This window comes from Aedes albopictus, chromosome 1 (assembly GCF_035046485.1).
Source record: "Aedes albopictus strain Foshan chromosome 1, AalbF5, whole genome shotgun sequence".
Lineage (NCBI taxonomy): Eukaryota > Metazoa > Arthropoda > Insecta > Diptera > Culicidae > Aedes > Aedes albopictus.
The window spans coordinates 306,547,681-306,572,747 of NC_085136.1; the positions used below are offsets into that span (position 1 = coordinate 306,547,681).

At 46.0% G+C, this 25,067-nt stretch overlaps 1 protein-coding gene across 2 annotated transcripts; it reads right to left on the bottom strand.

The window, feature by feature from the left end:
- Window positions 1-8,590: 8,590 nt before the first annotated feature.
- On the bottom strand, window positions 8,591-23,366 carry LOC134283925 (sodium/potassium-transporting ATPase subunit alpha-like; the record flags this gene model as incomplete). 2 transcript variants are annotated; one of them, XR_009996581.1, is given in 5 exon segments in its annotated part: window positions 8,591-9,973; window positions 10,041-10,269; window positions 10,350-10,582; window positions 18,567-18,741; window positions 23,272-23,366. XR_009996581.1 is itself a non-coding variant. In XM_062847094.1 (4 exon segments), coding segments are annotated over 4 exon segments (624 nt in total), but the record flags the coding sequence as incomplete, so codon positions are not given.
- Window positions 23,367-25,067: the final 1,701 nt, after the last annotated feature.

Below are 25,067 nucleotides of genomic sequence, written 5' to 3' on the forward strand. Positions count from 1 at the left end.
AGGAACCTGAACGAGTCAACAGACGCCGAGGATCTCGTCATGGCACTGCGGCAACAGTGCGAGGTAGAGGTGGCCGCTGCAGCCATTCGGCTACGGAAGGGCCCGGCAGGGACGCAGGTAGCCTTGGTTCAGCTACCTGTGACGGACGACAAAAAGTCCGTTAAGATAGGGAACATAAAGGTGTGCTGGTCAGTTTGCCATCTGACCCTGCATAAGCCACCGAGTGCTTGCTTCCGGTGCTTTGAACCAGGGCACAAGTCGTGGGACTGTAAAGGCCCTGACAGGAGCAATTTGTGTAGGATATGCGGCGGCGAAGACCATAAGGCACAAGGCTGCACGAGTCCACCCACGTGTCTGATTTGTACTGGGAAATCCACGAACAACAGACACCCAACGGGTGGTCCAAGGTGCCCGGCTTTCAAGAAAGCCGCAGGGAACAAATCACAGTGCAAGTAACGCAGCTGAACCTGAACCACTGTGATGCGGCTCAGCAACTGCTTTGCCAGGTAGTTTCTGAGTGGAAGTCGGATATCGCCATCATAGCAGACCCTTACCGTGTCCCGCCGGCAACGGCAATTGGGTCGCGGATAGGTCCGGTAAAATGGCGGCGATATGGACGGGTACGGGTACGGGTAAATACCCCGTCCAGGAGTTGGTGTCTACCACCTATGAGGGCTTCGTGGTCGCCAAAGTAAACGGGGTCTTCTTCTGTAGCTGTTGTGCGCCTCCGCGTTGGTCGATCGAGCAGTTCACGCAAATGCTTGACTGTATGACGACCGTGATAACAGGGCGAAGGCCGGAGGTAATAGCGGGTGACTTTAATGCCTGGGCCGTGGAATGGGGAAGCCGTTTCACGAACCAGCGGGGCCAGATCCTGCTAGAGACGCTGGCCATGCTAGATGTCGATCTGGCTAACGTCGGTACCAAGAGTACCTACAATCGGAACGGCGCGGAGTCAATCATGGACATTACTTTTTGTAGTCCTGGCCTAACAAGTAGTTCGAACTGGAGGGTAGACGATGGATACACTCATAGCGATCACCTGGCGGTTCGCTACAGTATCGACTACAACAACAGCAGGCCGCGGGTAGAGGAAGAGGCGGCTAGGCCAAGGCCAAGCCCTCGCAGGTGGAAGACATCATACTTCGACGAAGGGGTATTTAGGGAGGCGCTCCGCCGTGAGCATAACTTAATCGGTTTAGACGGCGACGAGCTGGTAGCGATGCTCTCACGTGCGTGTGATGCGACCATGCCTAGGCGAGTCCACCCTAGAAATGGGAGGCCACCGGCTTACTGGTGGACCGACGCGATTGCGGACCTGCGCCGCGCCTGCCTACGGGCTAGGCGGCGGATGCAGCGAGCACGATCAGAGGAAGAGCGAAACGAACGGCGGGTGGTGTTCGCCGCTGCAAAAGCCGCACTTGAGGCCGCACGGGACGACGTGTATTTTTTCCTATCTTCCCTCTCTTTCTAACAATTTGCCTCGCAAGTTTGAAGAAGCAAATATCAATTTCCACTGCACTGACGTAGCTGAAATTTTAGTCGATTGTGCACCGCAAGTGAGCAAATGAACGATCAAATTTCTAGCCAATAATATGAAGTAGAGGTTGACATTTGCTTCTTACTAGCAACAGAGCAATGGCGGACTATTCAACCACCGTCCCGTCCGGCCTTAAGACCGAGATAAGAGCAAGCAAAAAGGCCTGCTTTGAGGGTCTCTGTCAGAGTGCCAATACGAACCCGTGGGGTGACGCCTACAGGATCGTTATGGCCAAGACGAGAGGTGTGATGGCTCCTACAGAGCAATCTCCAGAGATGTTGGAGGGGATCATTAGAGGACTTTTTCCGCGTCATGATCCTAGTCCTTGGCCTCCTTTCGTAGGACAGCCGGGGAATGGAGCTGGCGATGAGGAGAAGGTCCCCGATGTGGAACTTGTGGGGATAGCTAAGTCCCTTAGCGTAGATAAGGCCCCAGGTCCGGATGGAGTTCCGAACCTGGCCTTAAAAGTAGCTATTGCAGAGGCTCCCGAGATGTTCAGGTCTGCTATGCAGAAATGCCTGGACGAGGGAGTTTTCCCAGAAGCTTGGAAGAAGCAGAGTCTGGTACTATTGCCAAAGGCAGGGAAACCACCCGGAGACCCGTCGGCATATAGACCAATATGCTTGATTGACACGGCGGGGAAGGCGCTCGAAAAGATCATCCTCAATAGAATGTTGAGGTTCACCGAGGGCGAAAATGGTCTTTCGAGCAACCAGTACGGCTTCCGGAAGGGGAGGTCCACCGTAGACGCTATCTTGTCGGTTACAAAAACCGCCGAGAAAGCACTCGAGCCTAAGAGGAGGGGAATTCGCTTTTGCGCGGTAGTGACTCTGGATGTAAGGAATGCATTTAATAGCGCCAGCTGGTCTGCTATTGCCGATGCGCTCTTGCGTCTGGGGATACCGGAGTACCTGTACAAGATTCTCGGAAGTTACTTTCAGAATCGTGTACTAGTCTACGACACGGAGGTGGGTCGGAAGTGCTGTCACATAACCTCAGGAGTCCCGCAAGGTTCCATCCTGGGTCCGGTGTTATGGAATGTCATGTACGACGAGGTGTTGAGGTTAGAGTACCCAGTGGGTGTGGTGATTGTCGGATTTGCCGACGACATTAGCTCGAAGTCTACGGTGAAACGATCGAGGAGGTAAAGTTGACTACCAACCACTCGATCAAGGTTGTGGAGGCGTGGATGCGGTCCAGGAAACTGGAGCTGGCTCACCACAAGACAGAGGTGACAATTGTTAACAACCTGAAGTCGGAGCAGCAGACGGAGATCAGTGTAGGGAGTGTACTATCCTGTCAAAGCGCTCCGTCAAACACTTGGGCGTGATGATCGACGATAAGCTTACCTTCGGTAGCCACGTCGATTATGCCTGTAAAAGAGCCTCCACAGCTATTGCGGCACTGTCCCGGATGATGTCCAATAGCTCTGCGGTGTACGCCAGTAAGCGTAAGCTTCTGGCTAGTGTTGCTACGTCCATACTTAGGTATGGCGGCCCTGCGTGAGGCACTGCGCTAAGTACTAAATGCTACCTACGGAAGCTGGAAAGTACTTACAGGCTGATGTGCCTGAGGGTTGCGAGCGCGTACCGTACCGTGTCACACAACGCTCTCTGCGTCATTACAGGTATGGTGCCTATCGGCATCCTTATCAGTGAGAACATGGAGTGCTTCGAAATGCGCGGCACAAGAGGCATACGCAGGACTGCCAGTATGGCCTCTATAGTCAAATGGCAGCGCGCGTGGGACAGTTCCGAGGGTGGATAGTTGGATTAATACCTTACCGGTCATGGTTGCTTCCGACAGTATCTACACTGTTTCGGGCATGCGGATTCTCCCGAATGCCCAGTGTGCAATGGTTTAGAGGAAACGGCGGAACACGTTTTGTTCGTGTGCCCGCGTTTTCGCACAATGCGTGACCGCATGCTTGCCACATGCGGGGAGGACACAACTCCAGACAATTTGGTCCAGAGGATGTGTAGGGATGAGTTTGGCTAGAACGCCGTTTCAACGGCTATCCCCCATATCGTCTGGGAGCTACAGAGGAGGTGGCGCGTGGACTCGGAGAATGGTTAGTCCAGATGCAGTACAAGAGGTGGTCCAGGGGTTCGGAGTCGGTTTCGTAGATCACACCGGTGCCCTGCGGTCGAGATCGACCCTTACAGCGATTAAGTGGCCGCGGAAGGAAGTCCCGGTAGCGGTGCTGTCGTGGCGTCGGTCTACTGGGTTGGATCCGAGCCCGCGGTTGGAAAGGGGTCCCCGGCAAGGGTCGGGGCAGGTAGAGACCCTGCTGTCAGCAACCTTCTGGTGCAGCTGATAGGGCCTGAAGGGTAGTGATACCCTTCCTTTGCGGGCAGGTCAGATCGGGTTGCATGTGGGCATCAGTTCTTGATGTCCGCTCAGCAGTAGGGCGCGGGCGGGGTTGACCCTGCCCGCCTTCCGAGGACAAAGGGAGTGGCGAGGACCACTCGGGAAACTGGCTAAGCGCCAGCATGCTACCGTGATGGACTCTCCAGAGCGAGTCATCGATGTTCGTTGCTGCTAGGCTACGACAGCTAACCTTGAGGGTGCGATATGCACTAGCCCCTCTCTGAAGCAATACCTTCTTGGTGGTTCCGGAGAGACGTAGGGTTTGGCGACCATAGGAATGTGTTTTAGTAGGTCGAGGAGAGAGTAGTCCTGGCTTCTACTAGTGTTGTAGAAGACGGCCTTAACCCCACACTACCCTAACCTGCTGTTAGGGTGTCTGATGAGCAGATTTATTCCCCTATGGTTCAGAAGGAAAAAAAAAATACTTCTCGCCACAACCAGCGATGGCGACGTCCTGCGGTTCGGGGTGACCTGGGGTTGCGCCGCACGGGTGCCTGAACCTCCTGCGTGTATCGTCCTGCCGATATGGTGACGGATCGGCCTTCGACAAGTTCTGTGCCGGTTTCCGCCCAGATAGTCACGGAGACACCGTAGGGAAATCGGTCGGGCACTTTAACGTCAAAACGGCGGGCGGTAGCTGTATAAAGCTTTGCGCAGTCTTGTGCCGCGCACCAATGACAGTTACCGAAATCTTTAGCATGCCATTCCGATCCATGCTTTCCTGCGCTTTCGCATTCATACTCTTTTTGTGTTGCTGTTTCTTGTTGCGGCAGTAGTTTCGTAACTCTTCGGCTCGTATCACTCTGTACTGCTCTCTGTTGAGTCGGATACCGGTAACTAGCTTCGAGTTGTACGTTTTCAGCATCCCCATATTTTAAATATTTATTGGACGGCTCTCTTCGCCTGAATTTGCAGTAGGTAATATTTTTCGGCATTCCTCAAGAAGTTTCTTCAAAAAGAATTAGTATCAGTATTTACCTCTTGAAATTTCACAGACTGTTTCTCTTGAAAATTCACTAGAAGGTTTCTCTGGAGATTCTTCATAAGATCTTTTGGGATTTTAATTAGAAGATCCACCAAGAACTCTCATCTAGGAGTTTTAACTGAGATTCTGCCAGGAACTAAGGAGTTTTTCCTTCCGGGGAATCTTTAGAAAATCCCATGCGAAAAACTCTTTTTAAGATTAATCCAGATTATTCTTCTTAAGTTCATTCGGTATTTCTACGAAAATTCTCACGAGGCTTTTTTTTATCAGGAATTCATTCTCAGATTGCTCAAATGTTTCCTGGGATTCATCTAAAAGACTTCTGAGATACCATCCAGAGCTTCTTCTGAGATTTTTCAAAGCCTTTCTTCTGGTAATAATGGTTTAAGAAAGCCTTGTGAGATTGTGCACCGAAGAGTGCAAGGTGATTAAAAAACCTCAAGTGTTTCCTTCTGGAGTTCGTCCAGGAATTTCTCCAGGAGCTTTTTCTAGGATTTTGTGAAAGTTATTTTTGAGATAACTGAAGGTGTTCCTTCTGGTAGTAATCCATACGTTAGATGTTGGACTCCTCGATGACCTCTTACTAGGTTTTCTCCACCATTGTTTTGAAATATTTACCTAAATTATCTACTGGCTATTCTCTAAAAGTTCCTCAAGGAGCTCATTTTTGTATTCCTTCAGGATAACCTCCAGAGTACCTTTCTGCAAATCCTTCAGGACTTCCTTCTTTAAATCTTCCAAAAAATCTTTATGGGGTTCCTTCAGAAATTTCCTGTGAGATTTCTACAGTAGCTTTTTTAGGAAATCTTCGCTAAAAGTCCTGCATAAGTTCCTTCTGTGAATCTCTAAGAAGTTTCTTTTTTTTTTTTTATCTGTATTAACGAGATTTTTAGCCCTAGGCTAGTTCATCTCGGGACCCACGCTTTACTTCCCTTCCGAAGGAAGAACTCACATTTTGCGAGTTTGTCGGGAGTGGGATTCGATCCCAGGTCCTCGGCGTGATAGTCAAGTGTTCTAACCATCACACCAGGTCCGCTCCAAGTTTCTTTTGAAAATCCTCAAGCAGTTCCTTCTGAGCCTGAAGTTCGTTGTGAACATCTTCCACGAGTGCTTTTTAGGAATCGTAACTTTTTAAGAATCATGGAGTTTTCCTTGATATTCCCACGGAAGTTTCTTACGGGAATCTTCCAGGAGCCTTTGCTAGAAGTCCTCCATGAATTCCTTCCGAGAATTTACCAGGACTGTCTTCCCTAGGAATTGCCCAAAAGTTCCTTTTGAAAGATTTTTCGGAAATCATTCTGTAATCTTCTAGGATTTGTTATAAAAATCCTTCAGAAATTTCTCATGAGAGCCCCCATTCAGTTCCTTCTGGAAATCTGAAGCTCCTTCTTGGAATCCCCCAGGCATTCCTTCTAGAAGTTCGCAGAACATTCTTTTAGGAATGATTCCGGTCTCTTCCCTAGCTATCAGCTAGGAATTCCTATTTGGAATCCTTTAAGAATTCCTTCAGAAAATCCTTCTGAAATTCCTTCTGGAAGCCCTCCTACTTAAAGTTCTTGCTAAAAATCCTCCAAGAATTTCTTGTGGGAATCCGTCAGAAGATCGCCTTGGGAATCTTTCAGGAGTTATTTCCAGAAATCCATTCAAAAGTTCTTGTGGGAATCCCGCAAGAGTTTTTTTTTAGAAATTACTGGATTGAATGTTAGATTATTCTTTTGAAAAAATCCTAGGAAGAATCCTTGATCTGAAGGAACTCCCTGCAGAAGTTTCCGGAAGAATTCCCAGATGAAATTCCTGGAGAAATAATAAGCAGGGGCTCCTGGAGTAATCTACCTATCGAATTTCTGGAATTCTGTCCAATAGGAAGCCCCACTCCATGACGTATAGAATGTTTTGCCTGTCGGTTATCATGTAGCCTCTATCTGCAAGCACGTGTCACCCTTCGAGTCTCGTTATTCCTCTGTTGCCATCATTGTAACTGTTACTGTTAAGTATTCTGTAGCATTTTTATCGAAATATTCTTTAGGAATCCCCAGTACGATATCCAAGAATCTGGTAATCAATTTACCAGAGTCTTTTTCCTAAAATTTAAGACATACCTATTAATGAGCAAGATTCTCTCAAATACGGCTACATAAATTCGTCAAAGGAATTACTAGTATAAATGTAAAACGAACTCACCATCAGTCAGATCAGGGACTCCCAATGTGATACCCACCTCAACGGCACAGAAAGCAAAACCACGCAAAACCGGTACGCATTTTTCGTCGTTTTTGTTAAATACTATTGTTCTGATTTTTATTCTTGACAATTCTTGCTTTCACCACTCTGCTGCACAGCTTCTTCGTCTTCATCGTCTTCGTCTTCTTCGACTGGCTGGTTGTTTTTTCGTCTTCGACTTGCGTGCTTCTTTTCGTGTTTTCTTTTTTTTCTGTTTGCTTTAGCTTGCTTCTACTTATCAATCTTGGTTGGTTGTTTTTTCATTTTTTTTTGTTTTTGAAAATGTCTTCTGCGCGTATGTGTGTGGGTGTGTTTCGTATCATCCTAGATTTTTTTTTCTTGTGTGTGGGGGGGTATTGTTGGTTGGTATCAATTGGAATCGATTCTTTTTTTGTTGTTGTTTGTCATGAAGAGTATATTGTTACCACTTTTTGTTGTGTCCTTGGTTGTTTGCTTTTTAATCTTAAATCTTATTTTCAAAGGGGGGTGTTGCGTGTTTGTGGTGTCTGTATGAATGTGTTTGTGTTGTGTTTGCGTATTCTGGATTTTGTATCTGTTCTACAGCTGTTATAACGAGTTTTTCTTCTTGTTTCCTTTATTTATTGGTATTAATTCAAATAGCCTGCTTTTTCTTTAAATTTAGCTAACTTGGTTTATCTGCGGTTTGTTTTCACTTTACATTTAAATGGGTTTTTCTTCTTCTTTGTATGCTGAAATACTTTTTTCTTTTCGTTTTCTTGTTTTTTTAATTAGTTTACAACAATCGGGCAGTTTTATGTGACGCGTTGCTTACATTTTGTCTGCTTCCTATGTACTTGTTTTTTATTAAATATTAGACGCTTGGATTTTATTCTGCAGCTTACTGTTGTTGTTGTTGTCGGTTGTTGCAATTCTGCTTGTGTTCTGTATCAGAAATTGTTGGTTTATGGGTTTCAGCTTAAAAATCAACAATTTTCGCTTGTTTTATTTTGCTTCAGTTTTTTTTATTATGCACTAACAAATAAGAGCTTTCATTAAAAATCGACCGACCACTTTCGGCTGTGCTTCCTATATATTAATATTGGAAAGGTGGGAGGGGTCCCCCCTTTTTCAACTTGGGCTTCCTCCCGGGAAGGGCGGGCTGGGGTTGGTGGCGGCGCTCTCGACAGCGGAGAAACTTGGTAAAGTCTCCCCTGCTGGACACGGCCCTTTTTGGGAGGAAGAAAAGCGGCGCAGACCCCCTGGCCCAGAGCTTCCGTGAAGCGTAAAAGCGATCATCTTCTCTATGAGAAATGTGGAAACGAAAAAACGAGAAAACAAGGAGAGGAGAAAAAAGGCAAAACAGTGGAACCAAAAAACGGATTCGGAAACAAAAACAAATGAAGAGAGAGAGGGGGAAGGATGGAACTGAGGCGAGAGTGGAAGAAACCGAAGAAAACGGGACAGAGTGAGAGAGGAGAAGGGAAAAGGAACGAACATCAACACGAGAGAAGGAATAAAAACAATCTTTAAAACAACTTTTATTCTCTTCTAATATATTCACTTCACTTTCGTTAACAATTTTTCCTTGCGCTTATCCTTGTTTTTTTTTCTTCTTAGTTTGCTTCTACTAAATTTTAGTTCTTTGTTGATTCTTCTCACTACTTCTAGAGTTTCTTCATTATTTTTAAATTTTTTAAATTAGCTTTTCTTTGTAACTAACAACGAGTTGATTTCATTTTGTATTTTTAATTTATTAATAATAAGAGAATGATGAAAGATAGAGAGGGGGAAAGGGGCGTGTGGGAAACGGGAGCGTCTGCTCGGAAGAGACGACTGGGCGGGATTCGGGAGGCAGGCGGGGAAGCGCGGCGGGCTAGAGAAAGTGATGAGAGGAGTGTGAAACGGGACGAGTAGTATAGCGAGTAGAGACAGAGACAGAGACAGGTGGAAGGGAGAGCGGGGCGGGGTTCTTTTTTTCCGAGTGCATTGCCGAGCGCACGAGAGAAGATCTATCTGTGTCTGTCTGTCTGCATGTATGTGTGTGTATGTGTTTACGTGTGTGTGTTTTATTTGAACATCATTATGGCGAACGAGACACGAACACTCACACGACAAAATATCTCTATCTTTCGGGCTTCGTGTGTACGTGAGATGGCATGCGAAATAGAGTACACAATGGCTGCATGTATGTGTGAGACTGCGTGAAGGTAGGCGCACACGGATTAGATTACTTTGTTTGTGTTTCGCTTGTTACTTTTTTGTTTATTAATCATATTTCACAAATTCAGTGTAAAATGTCCTCTCTCGCTCTTCCCGTTTCGGCTTTTTAGGCTGCTATAGAGTCTCTGCCTGTGTGGCTAAAAACTAACACGAACGCGCGATTTTTCTTCAATAACGATTAGCTGCTCCGAAAATGCGCAACTGGCGTATGTGAGTGAACTTGTGTGTGTATGTGTGTGATCATGTGAGTTGTGTGTGTGTGAGTACGACGACGACGGGTGGTGGGCTGGGTGCGAATGTGTTGGTTCAACCGGAGTCGATCGCGGCGACGCTGATTCTCAGTTGTAGTAGGCTGCTGCTGCTGACGCGGCGCTTGTGACCCTCTCTTCTCCATTTGCTTCACAACACAAAAGGTTTCCATGGCAACATCCATACGCGCGTGGCGGAACGAGTGTCGGCGTGTGTGTGTGTGTGCGTGAGATAATCATATAGATGCGAACGAGGGGAGACATGTCGGTTGTGTGTGTGAATGTTAATGTGCACAAGGGGGAATTGAGTTCGATGAGGACGGGAGATACTGCTTCTTATCTTCTTCACGATTTTTTCCGCTAGTATTTTCATCTTCGTGTGTCTGTGTGTGTGTTTCATCTTCTTCTTCATCATCTTTTTTCGTGTGTCTGTGTGTGTATGGAAATCATAATTTATAACTTTATATAAATTTAATAATTAAAAAAATATAATTACTTTTTTATGCTCATTTTTTGTTATTTTTTACGGTTCTTTTTTATCTCCAGTTTTTTCAGTTTTTCCTTCTTCTTTTTAATTAATCTTTTTAAATATAAATTTGTTGACCTAATAGTACGTTTCTTGCTCTAACCAGCCGCCTGGGTTGCGTCTCAAGTAGAAACGACGGATTTCGTCGTACACGAAGATGGACAAGCTGAACGGCAAGGCTGGCAGCCACCAAACGAATCTGCGTGGAAGAGAGAGAGATAAAGAACATTAAAATCTGGCAACACTGACCTCTTCGGGTGGGCGGTCCGAGATACTCACTTGAGTGGGAACATGCGCAGGCCCTTGTCCATGCCGGGCGTGTACGAGAGGATCGCAGCCAGTATCGTCTCGAACACGAGACCGAAGTTGAGCGCCCAGTTTCTCATGCCCTGGTGGAAAATCGAGTTACGGCGGGTCTTGCAGATGATCAAATCAGCCCACTGGACGACGACGATCGAGACGAAGAACGCGGTGTGGCAGGTGAACTCCAGGGTCTTGCGGTCGCGGTAGGTCTGGTGGAGGTAAATCGTAAAAAAAACGGTTAGAGAATGTATTGGAAGAATGTGGAATTTGAGGCGAACGAAAACCAGAATTTGAGCTTTATTTTATCTTTTAATCCTGAGAAGAGTCTCCACAGAATCCTGAGAGGATTCTCCAAAGAATCCTGAGATGATTCTCCACAGAATCCTGAGAGGAGTCCCCACAGAATCCTGAGAGGAGTCTCCACAGAATCCTGAAAAGAGTCTCCACAGAATCCTGAGAGGAGTCTCCACGGAATCCTGAGAGGAGTTTCCACAGAATCCTGTGAGGATTCTCCACAGAAATCTGTGAGAATTCTCCACAGAATCCTGTGAGGATTCTCCACAGAATCCTGTGAGGATTCTCCACAGAATCCTGTGAGGATTCTCCACAGAATCCTGTGAGGATTCTCCACAGAATCCTGAGAGGATTCTCCACAGAATCCTGTGAGGATTCTCCACAGAATCCTGTGAGGATTCTCCACAGAATCCTGTGAGGATTCTCCACAGAATCCTGTGAGGATTCTCCACAGAATCCTGTGAGGATTCTCCACAGAATCCTGTGAGGATTCTCCACACATTCCGGTGAGGATTCTCCACAGAATCCTGTGAGGATTCTCCACAGAATCCTGTGAGGATTCTCCACAGAATCCTGTGAGGATTCTCCACAGAATCCTGTGAGGATTCTCCACAGAATCCTGTGAGGATTCTCCACAGAATCCTGTGAGGATTCTCCACAGAATCCTGAGAGGATTCTCCACAGAATCCTGAGAGGATTCTCCACAGAATCCTGAGAGGATTCTCCACAGAATCCTGAGAGGATTCTCCACAGAATCCTGAGAGGATTCTCCACAGAATCCTGAGAGGATTCTCCACAGAATCCTGAGAGGATTCTCCACAGAATCCTGAGAGGATTCTCCACAGAATCCTGAGAGGATTCTCCACAGAATCCTGAGAGGATTCTCCACAGAATCCTGAGAGGATTCTCCACAGAATCCTGAGAGGATTCTCCACAGAATATTGAAAGGATTCTCCACAGAATCCTGAGAGGATTCTCCACAGAATCCTGAGAGGATTCTCCACAGAATCCTGAGAGGATTCTCCACAGAATCCTGAGAGGATTCTCCACAGAATCCTGAGAGGATTCTCCACAGAATCCTGAGAGGATTCTCCACAGAATCCTGAGAGGATTCTCCACAGAATCCTGAGAGGATTCTCCACAGAATATTGAAAGGATTCTCCACAGAATCCTGAGAGGATTCTCCACAGAATCCTGAGAGGATTCTCCACAGAATCCTGAGAGGATTCTCCACAGAATCCTGAGAGGATTCTCCACAGAATCCATAGAGGATTCTCCACAGAATCCATAGAGGATTCTCCACAGAATCCTGAGAGGATTCTCCACAGAATCCTGAGAGGATTCTCCACAGAATCCTGAGAGGATTCTCCACAGAATCCTGAGAGGATTCTCCACAGAATCCTGAGAGGATTCTCCACAGAATCCTGAGAGGATTCTCCACAGAATCCTGAGAGGATTCTCCACAGAATCCTGAGAGGATTCTCCACAGAATCCTGAGAGGATTCTCCACAGAATCCTGAGAGGATTCTCCACAGAATCCTGAGAGGATTCTCCACAGAATCCTGAGAGGATTCTCCACAGAATCCTGAGAGGATTCTCCACAGAATCCTGAGAGGATTCTCCACAGAATCCTAAGAGGATTCTCCACAGAATCCTGAGAGGATTCTCCACAGAATCCCGAGAGGATTCTGCACAGAATCCTGAGAATTCTCCACAGAATCCTGAGAGGATTCTCCACAAAATCCTGAGAAGATTCTCCACAGAATCCTGAGAAGATTCTCCACAGAAACCTGAGAAGATTCTCCACAGAATTATGAGAAGATTCTCCACAGAATCCTGAGAGGTTTCTCCATAGAAACTGAGAGAATTCTCCACTGGATTCTAAGAGCATTCTCTACAGAATACTGAGAGAATTCTCCACACAATCCTGTGAGGATTCTCCACACAATCCTGTGAGGATTCTTCACAGAGTCCTGAGAGGATTCTGTACAGAATCCTGAGAGGATTCTGCACAGAATCCTGAAAGGATTCTCTCCACGGAATCTTGAAAGGATTCTCCAAGGAATCCTGAGAGGATTTTCCACGGAATCCTGAAAGGATTCTTCACGGAATCCTGAGAAGATTCTCCACGGAATCCTGAAAGGATTCTCCACGGAATCCTGAGAGGATTCTCCACGGAATCCTGAGAGGATTCTCCACAGAATCCTGTGAGGATTCTCCACAGCATCCTGAGAGGATTCTCCACAGAATCCTGAGAAGATTCTCCACAGAATCCTGAGAAGATTCTCCACAGAATCCTGAGAGGATTCTCCACAGAATCCTGAGAGGATTCTCCACAGAATCCTGAGAGGATTCTCCACAGAATCCTGAGAGGATTCTCCACAGAATCCTGAGAGGATTCTCCACAGAATCCTGAGAGGATTCTCCACAGAATCCTGAGAGGATTCTCCACAGAATCCTGAGAGGATTCTCCACAGAATCCTGAGAGGATTCTCCACAGAATCCTGAGAGGATTCTCCACAGAATCCTGAGAGGATTCTCCACAGAATCCTGAGAGGATTCTCCACAGAATCCTGAGAGGATTCTCCACAGAATCCTGAGAGGATTCTCCACAGAATCCTGAGAGGATTCTCCACAGAATCCTAAGAGGATTCTCCACAGAATCCTGAGAGGATTCTCCACAGAATCCTGAGAGGATTCTCCACAGAATCCTGAGAATTCTCCACAGAATCCTGAGAGGATTCTCCACAAAATCCTGAGAAGATTCTCCACAGAATCCTGAGAAGATTCTCCACAGAAACCTGAGAAAATTCTCCACAGAATTATGAGAAGATTCTCCACAGAAACCTGAGAGGTTTCTCCATAGAAACTGAGAGAATTCTCCACTGGATTCTAAGAGCATTCTCTACAGAAAACTGAGAGAATTCTCCACACAATCCTGTGAGGATTCTCCACACAATCCTGTGAGGATTCTTCACAGAGTCCTGAGAGGATTCTGTACAGAATCCTGAGAGGATTCTGCACAGAATCCTGAAAGGATTCTCTCCACGGAATCTTGAAAGGATTCTCCACGGAATCCTGAGAGGATTTTCCACGGAATCCTGAAAGGATTCTTCAAGGAATCCTGAGAAGATTCTCCACGGAATCCTGAAAGGATTCTCCACGGAATCCTGAGAGGATTCTCCATGGAATCCTGAGAGGATTCTCCACAGAATCCTGTGAGGATTCTCCACAGAATCCTGAGAGGATTCTCCACAGAATCCTGAGAAGATTCTCCACAGAATCCTGAAAAGATTCTCCACAGAATCCTGAGAGGATTCTCCACAGAGGATTCTCCACAGAATTCTGGGAGGATTTTCCACAGAATCCTAAGAGGATTCTACACAAAATTTAGAGTGCATCCTGCACAGAATCCAAAGAGGGTTCTCCACAGAATCCTGAGAGGGTTCTCCACAGAATCCTGAGAGGATACTCCAAAGAATCGTGAGAGAATTCTCCACAGAATCCAGAAAGGATTCTCCACAGAATCCTGAGAGGATTCTCCACGGAATGCTGTGAGGATTCTCCACAGAATCCTGAGAGGATTCTCCACAGAATCCTGAGAGGATTCTCCACAGAAACCTGGCAGGATTCTCTACAGCACAGAATCTTGAGAGGATTCTCCACAGAATCCTGAGAGGATTCTCCACAGAATCCTGAGAGGATTCTCCACAGAATCCTGAGAGGATTCTCCACAGAATCCTGAGAGGATTCTCCACAGAATCCTGAGAGGATTCTCCACAGAATCCTGAGAGGATTCTCCACAGAATCCTGAGAGGATTCTCCACAGAATCCTGAGAGGATTCTCCACAGAATCCTGAGAGGATTCTCCACAGAATCCTGAGAGGATTCTCCACAGAATCCTGAGAGGATTCTCCACAGAATCCTGAGAGGATTCTCCACAGAATCCTGAGAGGATTCTCCACAGAATCCTGAGAGGATTCTCCACAGAATCCTGAGAGGATTCTCCACAGAATCCTGAGAGGATTCTCCACAGAATCCTGAGAGGATTCTCCACAGAATCCTGAGAGGATTCTCCACAGAATCCTGTGAGGATTCTCCACAGAATCCTGTGAGGATTCTCCGCGGAGGATTCTCCACGGAATCCTGAGACAATTCTCCACAGAATCCTGGAAGGATTCTCCACAGAATCCTGAGAGGATTCTCCACAGAATCCTGAGAGGATTTTCCACAGAATCCTGAAAGGCTTCTCCACAGAATCCTGAGAGAATTCTCCACAGAATCCTGAGAGGATTCTCCACAGAATTCTGAGAGGATTCTCCACAGAATCCTGAGAGGATTCTCCACAGAATCCTGAGGGGGATTCTCCACAAAATTCTGAGAGGATTCTCCACAGAATCCTAAGAGGATTCTCCACAGAATCCTGAGAGGATTTTCCACAGAATTCTGAGAGGATTCTCCACAGAATCCTGAGAGGATTCTCCACAAAATTCTGAGAGGATTCTCCACAGAATTCTGAGAGGATTCTCCATAGAATTCTGAGAGGATTCTCCACAGAATCCTGAGAGGATTCTCCACAAAATTCTGAGAGGAATCTCCACAGAATTCTGAGAGGATTCTCCACAGAATCCTGAGAGGATTCTCCACAGAATCCTAAGAGGATTCTCCACAGAATCCTGAGAGGATTCTTCACAGAATCCAGAGAGGATTCTCCACAGAATTCTGAGAGGATTCTCCACAGAATTCTGAGAGGATTCTCCACAGAATCTCAAGAGGATTCTCCACAGAATCCTGAGACAATTCTCCACAGAATCCCGAGAGGATTCTCCACAGAATCCCGAGAGGATTCTCCACAGAATCCCGAGAGGATTCTCCACAGAATCCCGAGGATTCTCCACAGAATCCCGTGAGGATTCTCCACAGAATCCCGAGAGGATTCTCCACAGAATCCCGAGAGGATTCTCCACAGAATCCCGAGAGGATTCTCCACAGAATCCCGAGAGGATTCTCCACAGAATCCCGAGAGGATTCTCCACAGAATCCCGAGAGGATTCTCCACAGAATCCCGAGAGGATTCTCCACAGAATCCCGAGAGGATTCTCCACAGAATCCCGAGAGGATTCTCCACAGAATCCCGAGAGGATTCTCCACAGAATCCCGAGAGGATTCTCCACAGAATCCCGAGAGGATTCTCCACAGAATCCCGAGAGGATTCTCCACAGAATCCCGAGAGGATTCTCCACAGAATCCCGAGAGGATTCTCCACAGAATCCCGAGAGGATTCTCCACAGAATCCCGAGAGGATTCTCCACAGAATCCCGAGAGGATTCTCTACAGAATCCCGAGAGGATTCTCCAAAGAATCCCGAGAGGATTCTCCAAAGAATCCCGAGAGGATTCTCCACAGAATCCCGAGAGGATTCTCCACAGAATCCCGAGAGGATTCTCCACAGAATCCCGAGAGGATTCTCCACAGAATCCCGAGAGGATTCTCCACAGAATCCCGAGAGGATTCTCCACAGAATCCCGAGAGAATTCTCCACAGAATCCCGAGAGAATTCTCCACAGAATCCCGAGAGGATTCTCCACAGAATCCCGAGAGGATTCTCCACAGAATCCCGAGAGGATTCTCCACAGAATCCCGAGAGGATTCTCCACAGAATCCCGAGAGGATTCTCCACAGAATCCCGAGAGGATTCTCCACAGAATCCCGAGAGGATTCTCCACAGAATCCCAAGAGGATTCTCCACAGAATCCCGATAGGATTCTCCACAGTATCCCGAGAGGATTCTCCACAGAATCCCGAGAGGATTCTCCACAGAATCCCGAGAGGATTCTCCACAGAATCCCGAGAGGATTCTCCACAGAATCCCGAGAGGATTCTCCACAGAATCCCGAGAGGATTCTCCACAGAATCCCGAGAGGATTCTCCACAGAATCCCGAGAGGATTCTCCACAGAATCCCGAGAGGATTCTCCACAGAATCCCGAGAGGATTCTCCACAGAATCCCGAGAGGATTCTGCACAGAATCCCGAGAGGATTCTCCACAGAATCCCGAGAGGATTCTCCACAGAATCCCGAGAGGATTCTCCACAGAATCCCGAGAGGATTCTCCACAGAATCCCGAGAGGATTCTCCACAGAATCCCGAGAGGATTCTCCACAGAATCCCGAGAGGATTCTCCACAGAATCCCGAGAGGATTCTCCACAGAATCCCGAGAGGATTCTCCACAGAATCCCGAGAGGATTCTCCACAGAATCCCGAGAGGATTCTCCACAGAATCCCGAGAGGATTCTCCACAGAATCCCGAGAGGATTCTCCACAGAATCCCGAGAGGATTCTCCACAGAATCCCGAGAGGATTCTCCACAGAATCCCGAGAGAATTCTCCACAGAATCCCGAGAGGATTTTCCACAGAATCCCGAGAGGATTCTCCACAGAATCCCGAGAGGATTCTCCACAGAATCCCGAGAGGATTCTCCACAGAATCCCGAGAGGATTCTCCACAGAATCCCGAGAGGATTCTCCACAGAATCCCGAGAGGATTCTCCACAGAATCCCGAGAGGATTCTCCACAGAATCCCGAGAGGATTCTCCACAGAATCCCGAGAGGATTCTCCACAGAATCCCGAGAGGATTCTCCACAGAATCCCGAGAGGATTCTCCACAGAATCCCGAGAGGATTCTCCACAGAATCCCGAGAGGATTCTCCACAGACTCTCGATAGGATTCTCCACAGAATCCCGAGAGGATTTTCCACAGAATCCCGAGAGGATTCTCCACAGAATCCTGAGAGGATTTTCCACAGAATCCCGAGAGGATTCTCCACATAATCCTGTGAGGATTCTCCACAGAATCATGTGAGGATTCTCCACAGAATCCGGTGAGGATTCTCCACAGAATCCGGTGAGGATTCTCCACAGAATCCGATGAGGATTCTCCACAGAATCCGATGAGGATTCTCCACAGAATCCGATGAGGATTCTCCACAGAATCCGATGAGGATTCTCCACAGAATCCGGTGAGGATTCTCCACAGAATCCGGTGAGGATTCTTCACAGAATCCGGTGAGGATTCTCCACAGAATCCGGTGAGGATTCTCCACAGAATCCGGTGAGGATTCTCCACAGAATCCGGTGAGGATTCTCCACAGAATCCGGTGAGGATTCTCCACAGAATCCGGTGAGGATTCTCCACAGAATCCGGTGAGGATTCTCCACAGAATCCGGTGAGGATTCTCCACAGAATCCGGTGAGGATTCTCCACAGAATCCGGTGAGGATTCTCCACAGAATCCGGTGAGGATTCTCCACAGAATCCGGTGAGGATTCTCCACAGAATCCGGTGAGGATTCTCCACAGAATCCGGTGAGGATTCTCCACAGAATCCGGTGAGGATTCTCCACAGAATCCGGTGAGAATTCTCCACAGAATCCGGTGAGGATTCTCCACAGAATCCGGTGAGGATTCTCCACAGAATCCGGTGAGGATTCTCCACAGAATCCGGTGAGGATTCTCCACAGAATCCTGTGAGGATTCTCCACAGAATCCGGTGAGGATTCTCCACAGAATCCGGTGAGGATTCTCCACAGAATCCGGTGAGGATTCTCCACAGAATCCGGTGAGGACTCTCCAAAAAAGCCGGTGAGGATTCTCCACAGAATCCGGTGAGGATTCTCCACAGAATCTGGAGAGGATTCTCCGCAGAATCCTGAGAGGATTCTCCGCAGAATTCTGAGAGGATTCTTCGCAGAATCCTGAGAGGAAGAATCTTGACGTAGGATTACGAGTCTGAGTACTTAACATTGTATTAGACCTCTCATGTTCTGGTTTTCATACCCTTCATTATTGTACCATATACTGCAACCTAAAAAATAGTATTCTACATCTAGCTACTCACCCATTCCTGTCCGTACGAGTCGGTCAGATCGTTGACGGCCTTCGAGTCCCAGCCCTTGCGGAGACCGAACAGGTGCAGCGGCAGGAACCCATTCTCGGCCATGATGACGAAGTACACGAAGAAACCGGCGGCGGCCTGGATCATACCGATCTGTCCGTAGGCCATCGAGATAAGTCTGTTTTATGGGTGGTGGTGGTGGCGGGGGGGGCGAAGAAAAGATCATGTGAGCAAATTTGTGTCCGGATTCGTTTCCAGCCGAAATATTTATCATCTAGCGGAAGGTCTATCACGGGAGCTCGTCGAGAACAAGCTGACAGCGATCTAGTACTTCAACGCTTTGTTTTTAATTTAAATGACACCTGTCAACTTGTTCGGACTGTTTTTGTTTTAGTTTTGACACTAATAGGTAAGTTAGTAAGTTTTTTTTTAATAGGACGGACCAAACATAAGCACGTAAATACTAACTTAAATCTAAATTAGAAGCAGTTAATTGGATACAGCGTTCGAAGCGAACGCTTGGGAAGCGTTCGCCACTGTCAGGTTTGACAACTTCCCAAGCGTTTGCGTTAGAATAAGTTAAGCACACAAGTATGTTACAATTACATCTAAAGAAAAACATGCAAAAGTATTTGTTTACGTTGTCCTAGCTAACGATTAAGAGTATATAAGTAGTGGATGTAGTGTAATGGAGAGCAAGCAGTTATATTGGCATGCAGCATTATCGGAGACATTCTCTCCGTTTGATGGTTTACTAGTCGGATCGATGAAACCGGTCGGATAGATGGTACGAGAGACTATGGAAAATGGCTAAGGCGAGCAAGCATTTGAAGAGAAAACGGAGAAAGGTAAACAAATGGTTGAAACTGATTGCGAATCAAAGAAGGCTGAGGAATAGAAAGAACCGGAATCGGAATCGAAACGGAATGTGCGAAAGAGAGAGAGAGAGAGAGAGAGCGAGGTATAAAAGAAATAGCACTCTTTGTTTTTTTTTTTTTGGTTTTGACAGCGGGGCATACTCACTTTTCTGACAGTTGGACAAATTATGCCAAAGTGGCTGGGCTACACGGCGCGGCGGGTTTGACGTTTCGAGAAACGTCAAAGCCGTCAGCGTGGACGGGGTGTGGGAGAATGAATGCGAATAGGATGACGTTTTTGGGGAAGAACTAAACAATGGCTTGAAGTGACAGATGGTCTGGGATTGAGGCGAGTTTTTACCGGGGAAGGGACGACGTTTGGATAGCGAGAAGCACGCTGGAAAGCGGATGAGTTTGATTTTGTTTACGTGGTCGGATCGATGTATGGTTTTTTTGTTTACCGCAACTGGGACAACAACATTCAGATATTGTGATAGAATCGGGCTGTTTGTTTTGTCAGGAATTCGTCGTATTTGTATGGGGGGAGGTTTGTAGTACGTTGTTTCTCTGTGGGTTTTATTATTGTTTGGCATTATGGTTGTGTATATTCTAGTAAAACAACATTTAAGCAATCACACTAAGTGGGTCGATACTTTAACGGTTCTGTGAGGTTTGTGCTCACCAAAAATGACTATTCTGTAACAGCTAAAGGGTCAAGTAGAAACTGGAACGAACTTACACTGATCTACACATCATAAAACTATTGGTTTCTAACAAAAAATCGAAACTCAAAACATCTAAAGCGAATGAACTGAAAATTTTAAAAGTAGTCTGTTTTTGTGTCGGTAAACAATCTAAATAAGGTAACATGACACATGTCATAACTCTACACACTAGGTTTCTCATTCAAACATCTAAGGAACTAAGTTCCGAAGCTAGGTGATAACAAACTGAATCAGGGAAAACCAATTGAAATCACATATTGAACTCTCAAGCTGTTCTAAATTTCGGACAGAAAATCGAAACGAAATCAACACCAATTGATATTGAAAGACAGATAGAGAGAGATAGAGGGATAGACATAGATGTAGGAACAAGAGACGGATGCTATAATCTAGTACTGCGCGCGACGAATTCCGAAGATCTAGTATGGCTGGAATATCTGGAAACGTGTTGCCACTTCGTGGAGCGTCGTTCAAATCGGAAATTTTTGACAATCGTGAAGGAAGTACTAGATTATGAGACGAGTAGGCCGTGTAAACCGGCAATCTGCTCTCTGCCTGCTTCGATACCGGCACCTGAATCAGGAAATCTTTGCTTCATTTTCGAGACGTGTCACAAAAAGAAACCAATTACGAAGAACTGAAAAACGACATTTAGAAAAAGAAAAATACGCCAATCAAAAACGGACAAAAACCAAACACCATCGAATTTTGCTTCAACAGCTGGAGAGATATAGAGAGAGAGCGAGAGAACAATAGATACAGCAATTTTTTTTTCGTGTCTGTGTCTGTAAAAACAAACCAAACGTAACGGAAAAGAGGACGAACTAACGGAACAGAAGAAGAACATTGCGACTTGTCAACAAAGTTGGTAAACAAAAGACTTGACATGTGGTTTAACAGAGCGGATTTGACATGGTTTGTCTTTGTTTTTTTTTTTGCTTGGTAAAGGTGGTGGTCCTGACCTGCGGTTGACCAGATTGTCACGGTACGGATCTCTCGGGCGGCGCTTCATAATGTCGCTCTCGGCGGCTTCGTAGGCCAGCGAAATGGCCGGTACCTGTTTTGCGGGTGTGAGTGAGAGCGAGCGAGAGAGTGTCGGCGTCATCGTCGGCGTGGTTGGAGGCGCGCGCACACATACACACAGCGGCGATCGAAGGCAGCGACGATCGGCGGTGGCAGTAGTGAAGTAGGTCAACGCAGCGCGACAGTAGTTGGTAATGACGTTTGTTTATTTTGATGGTTTGGTTGTAGTAGATCGGTTGTTGTTGTTGTTTTTTGGTTTGTAAGGTGGTAGTAGATTGTTGGTTGACAGTCGGTGAAGCGAGTGATGACACGAGTACAGTAGTAGGTAGACGTACCGAAAAATTCAATGTAATAAGAAACATATCGAGAAAGAAAGAAAGAAATAGTAGTAAACGGTTGTCGTTCCAAATGCACATAATCTACTACAGCAGTACGGTTTTGTTTATTCTCTGGTCGTCCGATTGCCAGGGGCAACCGCAACGACAGAGAGGCAAATGGAGTGAGAGAAGAGATTGAGATAGTTCTGTCCAGCTTGCTATGACTCCGATAATTCGATAGGGAAATGTCTATACTTCATTACAGCGTGCGCTAATAGAATTTCGGCAGGTTGTTTTTTCGAATACACATTGAGTACTGAGAGTGAGGTACTAGAGAGGTGGTGATGGTGAACCGGAAGATAGGAGCATTCACGCGCTATTCGCTTTCAGAGAAATTGTTTCATCGACTTGCTCTAAATGAGGAGAAAAGTTGCTGCAGTTCGGTATCTATTCTAGCATTCACCTGGGCGGAAGTGCCGCGTTCAGAATAAGAAATACACATGTGTAAACAAGAGTAAAGACTATTCTAACCTCACAAAAGCAAAATAAACATTAGGTTTATCTATGTTGTCACTCAACCAAGTGGTTATAAACAAACGAGTTTTATTTAGTTTCGACTTTGGGTTAGTTTTATTTAGAGTGTGTTTGTGTTTCGTTATTTGATATCGATCGTACCATTTTTGTGTTTTGTGCCACATTTGTAAGTGTCATTTAGGGAGAAGGAATGATTTGTTTTGGAGGATATAGATGGGGGATCAAGATTCTCGATGAAGGTGCACTTCAGAAGAATGGTGATTGAAGAAGAACTGAAGAGAGACAGAAGAAATCAGGCGAAGATGACAGATGGCGATTGTTTGGGACTTACCTTCATGGTTTGTTTTGATTGTCAAACAATCAAGAGGTGGATGTCAATAACAGACACGTTAAAAGTAGTTTTCTTGTTTTCACACATATGACAGATGAGCGAGCGAGGAAAAGGGTACAGATGAATGCAATCAAGACTCAAAATTGAACTTAAAAAGAGGGGACGACTTTCACCAGAAAAAGTACACACACACAAACAACATCAAGGGCGAGAGGTCAATAACCTCCGAGATAGGAAAAGACACGTGCGTTCAACCAGATCACAGATGGCGTTGAGCTTCCTGAGAACGCCATCTGTGATCGAGCACCGCTTAAGCTAGTACTGCATGATCAAACGTGGGTAATGAAAGAAGGATCCACACACACCGACTAAAAATCTAGGAGTTCTAATGAAATAGATAGTCAGAAAAGAAATGAAAACTGATAGAAACACAATGGGAATGATAGAGAGATAAAGTGTAAACCTTAGCGCCAATTGTTTAGATTATAGATACCGATTAAACAACTTTAACAAGGAAACCAAAGACAGCCCAATCGAATACAAGTTTTTTTTTCCAACGCGGTCACGGCGAGATTCCGCTTTTAGCTTCAAACAAACACGGCAACCGGACAGTTGCCGCCCCCCCAAAACGGAATCTCACCACTCCGCACTTATTCACCACCAAAGCAAACAGGCCAATTTTTGTACAAAACAATTTTGCTCTACAGTAAATAAAAAAAAAACAAAAACAGAAACTTGTTAACCAACGGAACCCAACTCAGACGGAACGAATACTCGCAACAGAATTTGTTTGTTTTCATTTGTTTTTTGTTTTGTTTTTAGAGAAAGACCATTTCCACTTGTTTTTAATTTTGTTAAATACTGTTTTTTTTTCACAGTGCTGGTGGTTGTGGTGGTGGTGGGGGGCTTCTTGGTTTTTACCTTTCGTTGACCAATTTATCAGTGAACGGATTACGGGGCTGACGTTTCATGATATCGGACTCGGCTTCCTCATAGGCTAGCGAAATGGCAGGGACCTGTATGTGTGAAGGGAGTAGTAGTGGTGTGTAGTAGTTTTTTAGTTTGTTTTTTTTCTTGTTTTTTTTTCAATTCAATCGAAGTAGGCGCCAAATTTTTCTTCTGTTTCGGTTTTTTTTTCGGGTAAGGAGACGGAGAAAATCGGTTCGGTGACAGGTGCTGTGCAAAAGTAAGCACGATTCTTTTTTCAGTGTATGTTTTCACATCGATAGTAAACAAAGCCTCAAAAATTCAATCTAGATATAGGAAAAAAACAGTGAAACAATAACAAAGCGTTCGAATGTGAGCGATCATCTAAAACACAGATTGAACTGCGCAGGTTTCCTGGATCCGACGGATCCAAGCAAGCTGATTTTTGATGAACGTGGCAGGGTGACAGGGCGACGCGGTGTGGTGATTAACGGAACTAAAAACGAATATTTATTGTTTTTTTTTTCAAGTTGGTAAACAAAAGAGAATAAGTGCAAAACTTGATGCGGATTGTTTCCACCACTGATGTGGTGCAAAAAGGGAGGGATCGGCTTGTATGTGTAGAGATGTGTTCAGTGAGTGTAACCCAAATTTGCTGTGTTTGTATGTTCGTGTTGCATCGTCGCGCGGGCATCCCCTTACAGGCTAAGTTAGCGAGCATTTCAGCGATTTGTACACCCGGCAGGTTAGTAGAACCCTTAATCTATGCAACCAGCTTGCAACTTTCGCCGCACTGCGGCAGATCGTTAGTGTGCATGCACAGCCTTCTTGTTTGAGCGCAGTTCGGAGCAAAATCGTGTTAATCGTTCATTTCTTGCGGTTGGCACTACTGCGCGCACCACCATTCCTGAGTTAGAGTTAGAAGCCGGTAGTGGGATGGTTCCAAGGGCAGTGGGCAAAATTCAAAATAGAAACCGATAAAAACCTTTCGTTCACGAGTTTGTCGTTGAACGGATCACGAGGCGGTCGTTTCATGATGTCGGACTCTGCGTGCTCGTAGGCCAACGAAATGGCGGGTACCTGGTTTTTGAGTTTTTTTTTTACCAAAACAAAATGTGGAATGGTGAAAAAGAGGTGAAAAATTATAAACATACTCTTGGATACTGGTCTAAAACTAAAAACTATGGGATGGGGTTGATCGCGGACATACCTGGATTCCTCTTTTATTTCAAAACAAACTCTTGAATCGTATCGTAACATATTATACTAAGTGAAAATGGTTCGAAAACTTGAATGTGCTACTGATCGAGAGAGATAATTAGCGAAGAAAAAGGAAAACAAAAGTGTAAACAAAAAGATTCTACGACAAGCGATCGACTTTTGTTCGGCACTCTTCGTTCTAGCGAGAAGGGAGATCGCGCGAAGAAGAGAACTCAGTGAGTGCCGCTTGAGCGAATTTCGGTAGCAATTTCGACGCCTGGCGTACGAAGCCCAAGGCAGTGCCAATCTGAATACAAATCTAGCGACCTAATTTCAATGGTAAGTAAGCTACGCTACACTGTTGTTGATATAAAAGTGAACATGACTGGGAAAAAAAGAACAATTAATATACGAAAAAGAGAGTACAGAGGCTTTCAAAGAGAGAGAGTAATCAAGAAGGAGAGAGAGTAACGAGCGAGCGACTGGCCGCGAGTGACGACTGAGTCTCGGTGTGTAACGGTACCTCTCGTTGACCAGCTTGTCCTTGTAGGGGTCACGCGGCCGACGCTTCATGATGTCCGATTCGGACT